General features: G+C 44.6%; 1 protein-coding gene across 3 annotated transcripts in view; it reads right to left on the reverse strand.

Moving 5' to 3' along the window:
- Positions 1-11,962: 11,962 nt before the first annotated feature.
- The window catches only part of LOC144731255 (sushi, von Willebrand factor type A, EGF and pentraxin domain-containing protein 1-like), a 61,681-nt gene continuing 57,681 nt past the window's right edge, over positions 11,963-15,962 (reverse strand). For all 3 annotated transcript variants that reach the window (XM_078612285.1, XM_078612283.1, XM_078612284.1), the window contains 2 exons: positions 14,023-14,220; positions 11,963-12,536 (listed from right to left, as the gene is read on the reverse strand). In XM_078612285.1, coding sequence (XP_078468411.1) covers positions 12,328-12,536; positions 14,023-14,220 — 407 coding nt within the window. In that variant the 3' untranslated portion in view covers positions 11,963-12,327. The remainder of the gene's footprint in view (positions 12,537-14,022; positions 14,221-15,962) is intronic.

The following is a 15,962-nucleotide window of genomic DNA, read 5'->3' on the forward strand; positions in this document are numbered from 1 at the left end:
ATGACTGGTGGTGGATGGCGAGATTGGCTAAAGGGAAAATTATTTAAAGTAAAGGTGCAGCCTTTACTTTGTGCTTGCTCACGCCACTGCTGACAAAGGGCCTCAACTAGTGGGAGCTCTGGGGAGCCCCTCTACGAAGTTTTTTTGGCCTATTCTTCCACACTGACCAGACATCTTAGAAGTAGGCGTACCCATACTTGACCTACCCATACGTGACCTGCTGATCGACCAACTATGTGGTACTCATATATAGTGCTGGGTGGATAGAGGTGGGAGGATTTAAGAAACTTGTACATTGTTTCAAATGCCACACTGGAAACTTCTAGATTGCAAGTTAATTGTGCTAACCATTACACCACAGCAGCATCCCTACTGCACAATATGCATCCATACCGTCACAGATGTCTATTGAACATGTGTGAAACTACTGGACATGTAAAAAAATGCTTTGTAGCTCCTCGGACTCCTCCAGTATAAATATTATGATTCTTCATTGTGTGCCAATGATAATTATCAGGGAGTGGAGAAACAAATCACGTATTCATACTGCAATATATATTTACGATGAAAGGCAAAACTTTGCAAGAAATAAGGTTGTTTTTTTACTTTTAGCAGAAGAATGCAGATGTATTGCAGCACACCCACGTGACTTACAGGAACATCGTTCTTTACTTTTACAGGAATGTAAATAAAGAGTTGATGATTAACCATTTTTCAACAATTTATCGAAACAACACAAATATGAATAAGGTCAAATATCGAGGGGAATTTCTCGATGCTTGGCTGAGAATCCCTTGTTTACACATGTGAAAACCCAAAGAGACACAATATCCTTTTGCAAGGAAGACATGGAAATACATAGAGATGGAGAAATGGTTAATATAGGAACACACCTCTGTTACGCATTGAAGAGAGGATTGCTGTTAAAAGATAAGCAATGCTGTATTGCTAAAGATAAATAAGCAGGCAGTAAATGTCCTTAATTTATGTTCCTCTACGTAAAAAAATGTCGTATTCCGTCAACCACATGGTCTTCTGGGAGTACATAAGTACAGCAGCATTGATTCAATAAAGGCAAAATCTGGACCGGTTTCGACTTGGTGTCTCGTGTGGTTTCAACATACAGGGTCTCATTTGCAGTGTTAAGCTTGCGTATATTTCACAACGATATAACGACTATAAATGCAAATAGCATACATTTCCCATGTTACTTATCATAAATAATAATCATTGTTGGTAAAATGCTTAAGTGGTGTTGTGTAATGATGCATGGTAGTGTAATAAAGGTCGTTGAGGCGACTTCTGGAATCCGGTCTTTTATTCAACTGGCATTACAGCTTTCCTTCACGCTGCTGAAAGGCAGCGTGAGAGGGATAGATAGAGACGCACTGCCACGTGGCAGTGCGTCTCTCTCTATCTATCCCTCGTCTTCAAAGATGTCTGGCCAGGCTAGAAAAGTATGCCAATATACCCTCTCAATGGAATACCTTCTCGATGGTATATCTGTAGCTCTCTGTAGTGGAGTTCCTTCCGCCAGCAGTGGCTTGAGGAAGTAATTGCAGGGCTGTATATTTACATTTATAACACTATTCTCTTCTTGCGTCTGGAAAATACCTTCAAGAGCTAAATGCCAACGTAGAGGTATGCTTCGAGCTACGAGAGAGGGCTTCAGGAGAGTGTTCATGCAGTTGTGCTATTCCTCTGTTGAAGGTGCGCAGACTACAGTAGTTAATTGTTCATAGATTGGTTGGATGACCACAATCACTCGATTGGCTTTTTTTTTTATTTGCTCTGCTTTTCCGCGAACCCTCCTGCAAGGTACATCATCTCGGAGCGACACATGACCAGGGAGTGCATGGCGGACGGGACGTGGTCGTTCACCTTCCCCATCTGTCAACGTGAGGACCGGGCCGGGAACCACAATGCAGGGTCCACCGCACGCACGCTCGGCTTAATCTCCAGCCACTGTCTCCAAGACTCAGCCTTAGGGCCGTATTCTTAGCCATGGCTCGACTCTGGATTGGCTTTCTAACACGGATCAGCTCAGGCATGAACTGCTCTATTGCTTTGCAAAAATGCATGAGCTGCTCAGCCATAGCTTGGCTCAGGCTCGGTTCATAAAATACTTTGAGCATAGCTGGGACCATGCTCAGAGGGGTCTCAGGTTAAGCACCGCTCTGAGCTGGCTCACTTAGGCCAGAGCCAAACCTGCGCCGAGCCGTAGCTAAGAATAGGGCCCTTTAGGGATAGGCAATTGGTATGGCAAAAGTAGCCAGGCCTGGCCATCTCACCATTTTCCTTCAGCTGCATTCGTTAAATACACCATTGAATGTGGGCGCTGATGTAATGACAGTACTGCTCTTCATCTCCTTCTTGTTCTGTAATATATTCTGGGATCATAAAAGGAACAAGCTTACTCCGGCTTGCTCAGTGAGAGCGCAAAGTTGTAATGTGTGGAAGGAGAGATGGACACAGATAATCGTAGAGGTGTCAGAGACAAATACACAAACTTACAAAGTGATTCATAGTTAATTTCAGGTTACATCATCGTGTAGGTATAACGTAAAATGTGACTATCGCTCTCCACCACCCGACAGCTCATGGGCAAAGAGGCCAACTGATATTTTTTTTTCAGCAAATGCAAGCAAAACGTGTACTTCCTACTTATGGACTCAGATCAGGAAGGTATTTCATGCGAGAACAGAGCTTGTGTTCACACCTGATGCTGCTGGATGTCCGTCTTATAAAATTGCAAAAACAAATTTGCAGCATTCCACAATAAACAAAAAATGTCTCATTTGCTGATGTGACAACTTGATTTTATTGGCTGTCGGGTGGTGGAGGGGAATGGTTAAACATTTACACTATACCTACACTAACCCATAAGAAACTCATGCTCATATTGGTCGTGAACCCCGATTTATATAAGTATAACCCGTAAAAATAAAGTTTTTCACTATAAATCCTTTATATGCGTGGCAGCGAACTTAATATAAAGGATGTAAAAATATATTCGCCTGTGGAGGACGCGGGGATCGATCCCGCGACCTTTGGCATGGGAAGCGAGGGCGCTACCAACTGCGCTACTCCGCCACGGCCTGTGGAGGGGTTACGCTCTGGGCTCTTATACTGTGACGTTCAGCCAAAGCCATGAATGAGTTCTATTTGAATATATGTAAAATACATTTTTTTTTGCCTAAAAAGTGTAAAATTTTGGGAATTTTTTTTTTACGAACATTAATTGTCTCGCACAACAAGTCTGTGTGGAAAATGTCAGCTCGATTGGATCACGGGAAGTGGGTTAAAAAACGACCGAAATATTTGCACGGTCGTAAGCAAGCAAGCAAGCACGCAAGCAAGCACGCAAGCAAGCAAGCGAACTTAATATAAAGGATTTAAAAATGTACTTACAGGGTGTTTTGCACTGTACACTATTCAGCCCTTTGTAAATCCACTGCCAATTAAAGGCCTCTTCCCAAATGACGTCCACATACAAACACAGGCTATTCCCAATGGTGACGCTCCTACACGTCACATGTAACGTTCCTAACAGTGGGAACTTTCTTACACAATAAAGCTGTGCTCTTAACAGCCAACGTGTCCAACCCACGATGTCCCTAGCACCCCATGCGTGCTGCTTCTCGACAGTGACACTTGCGCGGAAAACCTGCGCGGTAGTCGATGTCTCTAACGCCCCTCCGATTCGTACGATTGGCTATGTACGATGCGCAGGAAGTTCAACATTTGTATGTACCTAACCGCGATGTCCTTGTGGCACAGCCGTGCTGTGCCAGTTGCCCACCAAGAGGCTGTCGCTGGAGGTGGAGGCACTCACGAAACTGGAGTTCGACAGCGTCATCACCTACAGCTGCAACAAGGCCCAGGTGCTGCTGGGCTCCACAGAGCGCATGTGCCAGGCGGACGGCACGTGGAATGGGGTCGAGCCCGAGTGCAGAGGCACGAGCAGTTATCAGGGAGCGCGCCGGTGTGGATACCGTGCAGGATACATTTCGAATGCTCTGCGTGTGGGGGTGAAGGTGGTGTCAGCTCCGAGATCCTGATTTACAAACAGCGTTAAGCATTAATCCACACCTCCGATTAGCACGGTTGTCTGCGTATGGTGCGAAAGAAGTTCCACATACATACAGCGGGGCTGACCTCGGAACCCGTCACGATGTCATGGAGGTTACGACACTAAACAGATTGTGGGGGGCTGATGCTCCCCGACTTCTCTACCCCTTCCTCTTCCCCCCTCCTCCCGCCGCCGATCGAGTCATCGGCCTCGCTGCCTCCACGTCCTCTCTGTGAGGCATGACTCGTGGCTGGCTCTCGGCCACCTGGGGTTAGCCACGCACTCCCCGCGTACACACCAGCACCACCACCAGCAGCACCAAATTAATGATGGTAGGGTTTGCGCGTTAATTCCCAGGGCAATGGCACACTATTGATGACAATGCACGCGCGTTAATCCCCGACCAAACACGCATGGGCGAGCGCAAACACGTGGGTACAATGGTGAACGCACACCGACGGAAATAGGGTACAAAACCCGGGCGCAACGACGAATGAGCGCCGGCAGGATTCGCGCACAAAACCCGGGCACAATGGTGAAACGAAAGAAGCTGCTGCACGCGTTTCACCCGTTGTTCACACCTGCCCCACCCTACTCCCAGCACCCCTCCACACCCACAGAAACCACACGTCGGTATTTTATGCTAGAGTTTTATTTCCGGCGCGACTGCAAGTAAATGCTACGTGACCCGGAGCCGAAATCCCCCCAGCGAGCAGCGTCTCACCTGCCTGTTCCCAACCCTCCTCGCCTATTTCGAATTAAGCCCACGTGGCGTCCTCACGCTATTCCTCACCCCTTTGACGTACTCACGATCGTGTTGGGAGTCGGAGAGACGAGGACGCTGGAGATCCCTGTCCGTGTCGTGTTCCAGCTGCGCTCGGCCGCGTATCTCGGATGCTCGAGTGGCTGGAAGGCTCGTGGCGCGGCTCGCTGACTAAAGAAGACTGCTCTCGTTGTCCTCTTCCCGCCCTGTATCCTTTCCCACATCAGAGGTCCTCGACGAAGCTGGGCGGTCCCCTCAGCCAATCAGAGCGCCTCCCCTGCGTGCTCCATCAGCCCATCCGGTGTACCGTATGTTCAGCCTGCTCCTGTTCCCCCCCCTACCTGGCTCAGCCCCCCTCCCCATGGTGCCCTAGCCCATTGTTTACACGCTTGCCCTCTTATTCCTGTTGCTCTCTGGGAGCTTTGCTCCCCCCAAGGCCCCATTCCCTTGTGCTGCGTGTGTTCTCAATGTGGTTGCTTAGTGGGCTTGCCGTGGCCATACAATTGTAAGTTAATTCACAGCGCCGCAGTGCCATTCGACCTGGGGGGAATCTGCCAATCCCTAGCCCCGGGAAACCGTGAAGCACCCCAACGAGGGGGCTCTCGGGTGAAAACGCAGAGGCCAGGTGACTCCCCCACGAGATCCTACGTGGGAGTATGTGTGTGTGCTCGTGTGAGGGCTTGCGAGGGGGCAGAAGCACCGGCAGAGCTGATCCGTTGCTGTAGCATTACAAGACTTATGCACCGCAAAGGCGCACACGTTACTCAATCGCCAAGCCATCCGAAACATTACGAAACTCGTATCTTTGAACTAAAATTACCCAGCTAACCTATGCCTACAGTGAACATTTCCTCAAATGTTTTTTTGCAGCAAAACCTCTCGCAGCCGGATTCGAATGATGCCGTAGCTTAGAAGCCTGTAATACATGCAGCCTGATAATGCTTCACACGATGATGAAACTCGAATTGCGAAGAAAACCTCACGTATAAAAATCATCATCATCATCATCATCACAATCCACGGGCAGATAGCCCGTAGGTGTTCACTGCACATTCCGTAATTTGTTTGTTTCCACTTTCCTCTGTCTTGAGCCAATATGCTCAAGTCGTGCACATCTTTCTCGCACCAAACTCCTATGTCGTCGAGCCATTATCTGGTAGGTCTTCCTCTCTTTTCTGTTCCTTCAATTTTTCCCCTGAACATTTTTAATTTTCCTGTTGTACATTCTCCATGTGTCCAAATAGTGCCAGTTTCCGTCTCATCACTGCCTGCATCTGGGGTCTTCTATGTGCAACCTTTTTCTTACTTCTCCATTGGTCACTCTTTGGGTCCAGCTTAATGCATTGTTCTTCTGTAGCAATACGCACAAATTATTCAATTCCACAGCGCAGACAAACCTACACCCTTGTTGATATTATTTTATGTTCCTGATTATTAGCACTATGTTGGACTGAAAATACGTGCATCGCTTAAAGAATGACCAAGCCTGACTCAAAGTTACTGCATTGTCAAAACTGTCACACCCATCACATTTTTTTATTCACAATAGTTAGAATGTAAGATAAGCACAAGTATAATGTCTTATACAAATGACACCAATTTTATGTTTTTGTATAATTTTTCTGTTAGTACAAGCTGCTGAATTACAGTACATTTCATTTAGCAGTCCTAATCTCCCAAGAATAAAGGTCTGGCAATACAATTTAAAGTCTGGAAAATGTTCAACTGCTTTTGCATTGTCATTTACATTTTAGTTTGTGTCATCAATGAAGTTGATATGAAATGTATGAAAAAAAATAACCAGCTTCTCAATGTGGGCATAACACGGCATGTGTGAATTAAAGGGTATGTAGATGGTACACAGGTGATTATTGTTATAATGGAACGTGACAAGGCTAAAAGTTCGAAAAGTAAAATAACACAGAACTCTGTAAAATCATGAGAAAATTACCTGAAACTGATATAATATCCGTAAAGAGAGCAAAATGGAACCAAAACACATTCTAGAAATACAATTTGGTGGAGGAAATGTCTACTGATCTCTGAGATAAATTCAGATACCCCACGAAATGAACCATATTACATAGAGGATAGCTCCAGATATCACACCTGAAGAAACCACTGCCTTTTTTACAATAAACAAAAACTTTTATTTTATTTTACCAGGTTAGACTCGGAGAGATCTACAGCTCTTTTTCAGAAGTGACCTGACCACAAATGATAGCTCAGTGAAGTGGATTACCGTGTGGAAATTTATAGCAGCCAAGTATTCTAAACCCACGTTGCTTCTAAATGTGGATAGAAAAAAACTGGAGGAACGAGAAAAAATCCACGCAACCATGCGGAGAACATACAATCTCCAAATATACAGTTTCAGAGTAGTGGTTCTGAGGCTAGCACTGTGTGGGAGTGCGTGTGGGCATCGTAAACGCACGTCGGGGGTGTGATGCGCGAAATTCCCGCCGATAAGTGAATCCGGAGCAGCCTCAGTCGGCCAGCATGTCTTGTCGAAACGACGGAAACGCGGGTGGCAGGCACGGTGTGATGAGGTGGACGAGAGGGTAGAGGTCGTCGTGGTGGACGTCGAGCCCCAAAGAGTGAACCAACCACGTGTAATGTGGCCCAGCCGGCTAGTAAAGTGTGCTCAAGGCCCGATGCGTGGCCAGGATTTAGATTATTTTGCTGTTAGAAATGTCCACACGATGAGCCACTTTGTTGAGCTACCATTTGAGGGCAGGTCGCTTCTGAAAAATAAGTGAATATCTCAGTGGGCTTTACCTGATAAGAAAAAAACCTCACCGTTTAGTTGTATTTGTATATATTTTAAGTGATTTGTTTACCTTTCCTATCTGTGAAAAAGCGCTTCATAGCTCATCGGATTCCTCCAGTCTAAATATTCTGATGGCAACACCCATTCAACGTCGTTGCCGTGACGTCATCCGGTCTATGTCTAAGTAAATACAGTCAGGCTATTTCTTTACTGCTTTTAAAATATTGTGAGCATGACTCTGGAACATATATTTGTGCAAGAGTTGTTATTGTGCATGTTGTCGTGTGCCATATCGGCTTTAATATACATTTTCTGCGTGTTAAACTAAGGTGCTAACAATCTGTTAAAAGGCTATATATTTATGGTGCTTAAATGCCTCGGCAACTTTAAGGGATTACATCTTGAATCATTGCCTCACTTGATACAGCTAATCTGGCTGTGACGGTCCCACCTGATGACGGATACTTGTGTTGCCTCCGAAACGTCGTGATTTTTGTTTTTATTTTATTTTACTTTCTACGTGACTTTACCGAAAAAACCTAAGAAGATGATTCATTGCAGTCACGAAAGCTTCAAATCTAGAATTAATGCCCTCTACGGGGAGGAATTCCACCTATCTGTTAGAGTTTTTAACAGACAAAGAGACAAGAAGTCACAGCTTCTCGAGACGCTGGCCTTCCTCAAGAGATGCCGAGATAACAAGGTAATACCCATCGCTTTCACACTCACATCCGCTGCTGTGTCCTCACCGAACTCCAAACAGATCTTATTTAAAGCCAGCCTATCACTAATCTTGGAGAGAATAAGGTTACTCCGATCTGAACTCGATAATTTAGACAAGACTCTCTTACAAACACATTTAATGTTAACACAAAAAATGTCACCTTCTGATTGGAACCACGTTGATAACATGACTTCTGCTTCTGCTGACTCACTGTCAGCCAAATGCAAAGCTAACCTGATTTCTAAATTCAACATCCTATCTAAGAAGAAACCAGAGCCACACATCGCAAAGCTGGATGTTAACAAGACCGTGATTAATCAGAGTAACATCCCAATTTCTGACACTCTAAAAACGGTACTGGCCAAAGGACTAAATTTCGCCGTCACCCCTAAATATATACCAGTAGAGGATATGATTTCCCAGATTGATGTAGCCCTCAGAGGCATAGGACACATCCATGCGGATGTAGCAAGAGCTGAAATAGCTACTATTCTTAAGAATGCTAAGAAACCCACTAGTAACATCAGCAAAAACGAACGCTCTGAACTCGCGGACCTAAAAAAGAGAGATGATATAGTCATCCTCTCGGCAGACAAGGGCAATGCCACGGTCATCATGGATAAAGATTCATACAACAACAAAATCCTGGACCTTCTTAATGATGGGAGTTACTCCAAAATTAAAAACGATCCCACTAAAAGCCTAACGACGAAAACCAACAGTATCATGACGAGTTCGACTTCCCTAATCGAACCAAGCAAACGTCCCTCTCTAAAAACCATCGGCGGCAAGACCTCCCAGACTCTATGGTCTTCCCAAAATCCATAAGGAAGGCACCCCGCTACGACCCATTGTGTCGACGATAAACTCTCCTACGTACAAACTAGCCCGTTTTCTATCAGATACTCTGCTCCCTTTCACAGGCAAGACCTCTTCAGCAGTACTCAACTCAACCCAATTAGTCTCTATGGTTAAGGACATGGTACTATCTCCTGATGACATCCTCGTCAGCTTTGATGTAGTATCTTTGTTTACCAAAGTCCCAGTACCGGACACCCTAACAATAATTGAGGACTTAGTCCAACATGGATTGAATTCTGATGCACCTGCGCTGGTTAGGCATTGCCTCACCAACACCTATTTTACCTGGAATGGCACCTTCTACAAACAGAATGAGAGTACCCCTATGGGCTCCCCTTTGTCACCAGTTATAGCCAACATATTCATGGAAAAGTTTGAATCAGACGCCATCCAGACATCCACCCTGCGTCCTTCCCTGTGGAAGAGATATGTGGATGACACTTTCGTCATCTGGCCACATGGCCTCCCAGCATTGAACCACTTCTTGGACCACATCAATTCTAGACACCCATCCATCAGATTCACCATGGAAGTGGAGAAAGACGGTAAACTACCATTCTTGGATATTCTGTTTGAGAGGAGTCCTGACGGTTCCTTGGGACATTCTGTCTACAGAAAAGCCACCCACACAGACTCCTACTTGAAACCGGATTCCCACCACCACCCATCTCAAAAGAACTCTCTCATCAAAACGCTATACCACAGAGCACATGGCATTTCTGACAAACACCACCTGACCGGTGAATTAAGACATGTACATCGGGCCCTCAGGATGAACGGATACTCTGACCGTACTATCCGCCAAGCTGTCTCTCCCACCACACAGAAACAGCCACATGAAACTCCGACTAAAACCATCACGTTACCATACATAGCTGGCGTGACCAAAAAGATCTCCAAAATTCTAAACAAACATAAGATCCAAGTCCGATTCAGTACAGTGCATAAAATCCGTGATCTGATTCCATCTGTGAAGGATGTCGTTCCTGACTTACAGTATCCTGGAGTCTACAAATTGAGTTGCATTTGTGGTGATTGCTACATTGGAGAAACGAAACGTCATGTTTCTGATCGTGTCCGCGAGCACAAGTCAGATCTGAAACACGGCAGAACTGATTCTTCTTCCGTGGCCGATCATTGCTACAACTCGGTGGGCTCTCATGAAATTGTCTTTTCCGAGACCAAGGTTCTCTGCAAACCTCCCGGCTACCATCAAAGGTTTGTACACGAAGCCATACAAATATACAAACACAGACATAATTTCAACCGTGATGATGGGTACAAACTTAGTAATCATTGGAAAGATGTTATCAACCACGCAAAAAAGACTTAATCACAAATTTTTTGGACCATCTTATCTGACAGGCACTATTTTACTGTACTTTACCGAGTGTTAACATCCCCAGTTATTTTAACAGTACTCTCTTCATTGTTCAGCCAGCATTGGTATAAACATGGGCATTTTCGTTCTTTTGTCTATCATGTGTATCAGACCCCCCCTCCCACTCTCTCTCCATTGTGTTGGCGTGTGCAGTAATTGGCCGCTTGCGCACAAGCGCTTCCACGTCCGTCGCCCACCCTTTTGGCCTCGCCCCCCCTCCCTCCCGATACGTTCCTTTCATTGGCTACCATAGTCTGATGAGCTCCCCCTCCCTCTCCCTCCCCCCTCAACTCGCTTTTAAGGGATTACATCTTGAATCATTGCCTCACTTGATACAGCTAATCTGGCTGTGACGGTCCCACCTGATGACGGAGACTTGTGTTGCCTCCGAAACGTCGTGATTTTTGTTTTTATTTTATTTTACTTTCTACGTGACTTTACCGAAAATACCTAAGAAGATGATTCCTTGCAGACACCAAAGCTTCAAATCTAGAATTAACTCAAGAGTACCTTGCATCACGTCTTATCTCAAATATTCGAAGGGCACCTCCCCAGTGACAGCTGTCTGTGCACCACAAGATGACTGCAAGTAGACAGTCAACCAGTAGAGGTAGGCGAAGATTGCTATTTGGCAAATTTGGCAACTTTTCATCATGATACAGGCAGAACATGGCTTAGTCATTTTAAACAATATCAGATCTTTGAAGCAGAGAGCACGTATTTATGATTCATCCACCCGCAGTATTAACCAGAGCGGCCTGCAAGATTCCAACCCCAAACCTCTAGCAGAAGTGGCGAATACGCTTCCGCTGGGCCCTGTCATCAGTTCTACGTGCAGGAGTTTGGCTGTTACAGCGCAGAACCATGGCGGAATTGTGACATTTGGAAGCCTTCAGCTAGCAATGGATAAACAATTCTTGATGATCATGATGATGAAAATGTATCTGTCCATTGACCTGTATTTTGAGCATTATTTTGGTCAAATGTTGCATTCGTATCAGATATCAAATATGCAGTGAATCTATGTCACTATAATAGTGCGTGCATGCGCTTACAAAAAACGCATCAGTCAGGAAAAACTCGAGATCCCACGGTGTTCTAGTTTATGACTTCTGAGCTCCATTTAATATAACAATGTTATGTTTAATTTTTGTTGATCTGCCCTTCAATAATGGGTGTTTAACATTGAATTAATTTCACTATCAAAGCTGTATAGTTGGATCTGCATTTCATTTTTTAACGTGTGCCATTAAAATCACATCAGATTTTACAACTGTTCAATGCGGAAATCATTTTAAGCCGTTTTTTTAAATATCACTTCTCTTTTGCAGGCAATACATTCCCAACGTGTCATAATTTCATGACATTGCTTTTGCACTGTAGACACAAAATTAATTTAGCTTTTTTATTGATTAAATTGTAATCCAAGATAGCACATTAGAAAAATAAAACCATTACACTACAGTCAACGGATGTTGAACGACAATAAAATCATTGTACTATAAATCAACAGCTAAAATCAATTAGTTAAAATGACATAATTTATTTTTTAATCAGGAATTTATGTGATTAATGAGGCTATTGTTCATTGTAAGTTAACGCTTGTTTAATTATATCAAATTTGTATATTATGGTCGACATGTTGCAGTTATAATAGAATGTAAGTAATGAGAATAAGTCAATCTGGCCAACTGAAATATAGCCGTGTGCATTATCATTAGGAAATCGGTGAAGACAATTGTCGTGATATTTTCTATCATGAGCAACATGGTTCCCTACCGCAGTCATTCACCCAATTAGTTTGCTTCGTATGGTCCTGTCTGCAGTAAAGATAATACCCACGTCTTCTGGAATGGGAACTGTCACAATCAAAGTACAAGTAATCGTCCACATTATACATGTTTTTATAGGTGAATCTCGGCGATAGCGTTGCTTTGACTTGTGACGGAGGTCTCAAACAGAACCCTGCAGAGAGCAGAACACACGTTAGTCAATTCGCTGTTTTTTCAGTACTCATGCCCAGCCACGTGGAGATACCAAGCACGAGACAAATCCAGCGACTGCTTTTGCACAAATTAACAGCATTTGTCTCTAGCAATGACAGCTCACTCGGCATTAATGTTACGCACTTAGAATACTAGAATACTGCACATGCGAAATGGGAAACGTTTCACTCATCCATCATCCCTCTTTGGGTGATAATTGAGGTAACCAACTTGTGGAATAGCAGCAGTGGTTGTCCGTTGGAGAAACTGGGCCCCACAATAGTAATGTGGAACTTCCACTACCCCCACACTCATTTGAGCAGGAAATCAAGCACAACTACGTATATATACAATGTAAAATGCACATACACAATTGGAGTTATTGTACAATTTATACTCCGATTCTAATTAAGCAAAAATGTATCAAAAACGAACTTGCAGTATTGGGCGTGAGGATTTTTATTTTCAATTGTTATTAGTTCACGTGATGCGTCCATGGACAAGAGCTACAATGTACCACAAGCATTACACTTGCTGAACTTTAAACTAGATTCGAAGCTCTACATTTCCAGATAGTGTTAGAAATGGTTAAGAGCCACTGATATTTGTTATAGCCTGAAGTCAAACTCAGGTAATAGGTTTCCAGCCCAATTTTCTAAACATTACCATAAGCCCCCGGGGTTCCGTAAGCCCCCGGGGTCCCGTAAGCCCCCGGGGTCCCGTAAGCCCCCGGGGTCCCGTAAGCCCCCGGGGTCCCGTAAGCCCCCGGGGTCCCGTAAGCCCCCGGGGTCCCGTAAGCCCCCGGGGTCCCGTAAGCCCCCGGGGTCCCATAAGCCCCCGGGGTCCCATAAGCCCCCGGCTCTCGCATAAACTGCGTTGCGACGTAATTTTATGTCTGTTGAAGGCGAACGATACGGCAATCTATTCCACTCGACGAGCTCTACATGATGCGCGAATCAATGTTTTTTTTCTTCTGCGCATTCGTCCTCGTTGCTGTGCTTGGACGACACGTCAACAGAATGATCTGCGCCAGGTGGGTCGCGGCGTTTATGTGCGTGGTGGGACGGAGTCGCCAAATTTTTTTTGTATTTATTACGATTTTGACTTCCGTTTATTCGGGACCCCTGTTTCCCACCCTGAGGTTCAATTGTGGAATGGTCCCTTCATGAATTGCTTAGCGTGGAAAGCGGCAAATTTTCCACAGAGAGTTCATCATTATATGAAAAAACATTCGGTGAATAATACTGTGACCATGTTAACTGGATTATGGCACATGCCTTGTAGCCCTCACTTTCATTTTCTTGCGAATTTGTTTTTACAATGGCTTCTGAAAAATGCGTATACCTCATTCACTAATTTTTGCATGTAAGGCGCCACACGTAATAAATATTTGAAGTGCCGGTGGAGTCAAATTAAATTGTCTCTCCCAAACGTAAAGTGTGTGAAATTGAATGTATATGATTTACCACCACATGTGTTCCATCTAAAAGCCCCGTGGGAGCTGGGTGGGGCCCATTGTCCATCGTCGCATTGTAGATTGTAGCCTTCATATGGTTGTCGATTTGAGCATGTGACCCTCACAATATCTCCCTGTGTGAAAACATTTTTCCTTTTGTGCTGGTCTGAAAGACGTCCAAAGGGATCTATTGGTTGATCACAAGTACCTGTTGAGGAAAGCAAATTTGTAAAAAAATCAAATTGGAAGATAAACAATTTATTAATTAACAGGAATGTTAGTGACATTTTGCTCTGTAAGACACGGACACCCATGGAGCAGTTGCCCGCACAATTCCTTGAAAGGTGAGCAACACATATATACTGTGCCCCATGAACGGCCTTCACTGTCTTCCTTGGCTACTTGACACGATGGGCCCCCATCACCACCGATTCCCACAGCTTCAAAATCATTCCCACACACATGCAGACATCTCCACTGAATGCACCAATTTTAGCATTTGTATGCATCGCAATACCCAACACACGTATCTTACGTGTGAAATTGCACACATCTGGAGATATCACTTGGGGGAGCAATTATCATGCCACTCAGGTTTAACGTGGACAAGATCAAGATTTGAGCCATTCAGATCTCCAGAAGTCTAGTATCTTGGATAAATATGATTGGGTGGCCTGCAATGGTTAAGAGTATCTGTGGATACTTTCACCAGAACAATAGGTCTTCAATAAATAGGCGTAGCGTTTGTTGGCCACCCACCCCCTCATGCGCCGTACCGGCCTTCACAAGTGCTCGTTGACAGGACGATTCCCCAATAGTTCTAGATTTGAAGCTTTCGTGACTGCAAGGAATCATCTTCTTAGGTTTTTTCGGTAAAGTCACGTAGGTAAAACATCAAAATGAATGAAAATAAAATAAAATCAAAATTCACGACGTTTCGGAGGCAACACAAGTCTCCGTCATCAGGTGGGACCGTCACAGCCAGATTAGCTCTTGATGCAGCTAATCTGGCTGTGACGGTCCCACCTGATGACGGAGACTTGTGTTGCCTCCGAAACGTCGTGAATTTTGATTTTATTTTATTTTATTTTCATTCATTTTGATGTTTTACCTACGTGACTTTACCGAAAAAACCTAAGAAGATAACTTGCCCCAATAGTCTGTCAAAAGCTATATGATTATATGAACACTGTATATACACGTAAGTCATGATTAGTACATATACACTGAAAATAGGACCCCACAATGTGCCTAACGTTCAGTTGAAGCACCTTTATCGACTCTTTTTAATATGTAGAATATAGTTCATCAATACTTATAAAGTAGACCTGCTATTTATTTATTTATATTGTACGATCAGCCTGTGAATGAGTAATGCCATAACAATGTGACATATAGGGTCTGGCTTGCTGGAGCAACTACACCATACCCCATATTATATTGGAGAGTAGTGATTCACATTATAAATAACGTGATTAGCACAACGACTCCTTGCCCTACAATAGACTTTTAGGTCTCACAGGGTCAATTCCAAAATGGCTCTCGTGGCACTCGGGGCACCATTTAAGAATCATTTCTATATTCAAAAACATTTATACTTTTGCAGCCGATATCAGTATTCATAATCGCATGTTGGGTGGGTTAGGCATGCAAATACAGTGGAACCTCGGTATACGACCGCTTTGGAATACGTCCAATTTGGTATACGTCGTGTTTTGTCGAGAGAAAAACTGTCTTGGGATCCGACGCGTTTGCTCGAACTTGTATGAGTCTGGATGAGTCACCGCGTACAGAACCCGCATATACCCCGTTCACGACTGAAACAAAGCGAGAGGGGCTGGGTGGCGTGGGGGGAGAGGGGCGGGGGACGTGTGGGAGAGGGGCAGGGTGGCGTGGTGGAGAGGGGCGGGGGACTTGGGGGAGAGGGGCGGGGGACGTCGGGGGCTGCCC

Source organism: Lampetra planeri, chromosome 38 (assembly GCF_965212315.1).
Source record: "Lampetra planeri chromosome 38, kcLamPlan1.2.h2, whole genome shotgun sequence".
Taxonomy (NCBI): Eukaryota; Metazoa; Chordata; class Hyperoartia; order Petromyzontiformes; family Petromyzontidae; genus Lampetra; species Lampetra planeri.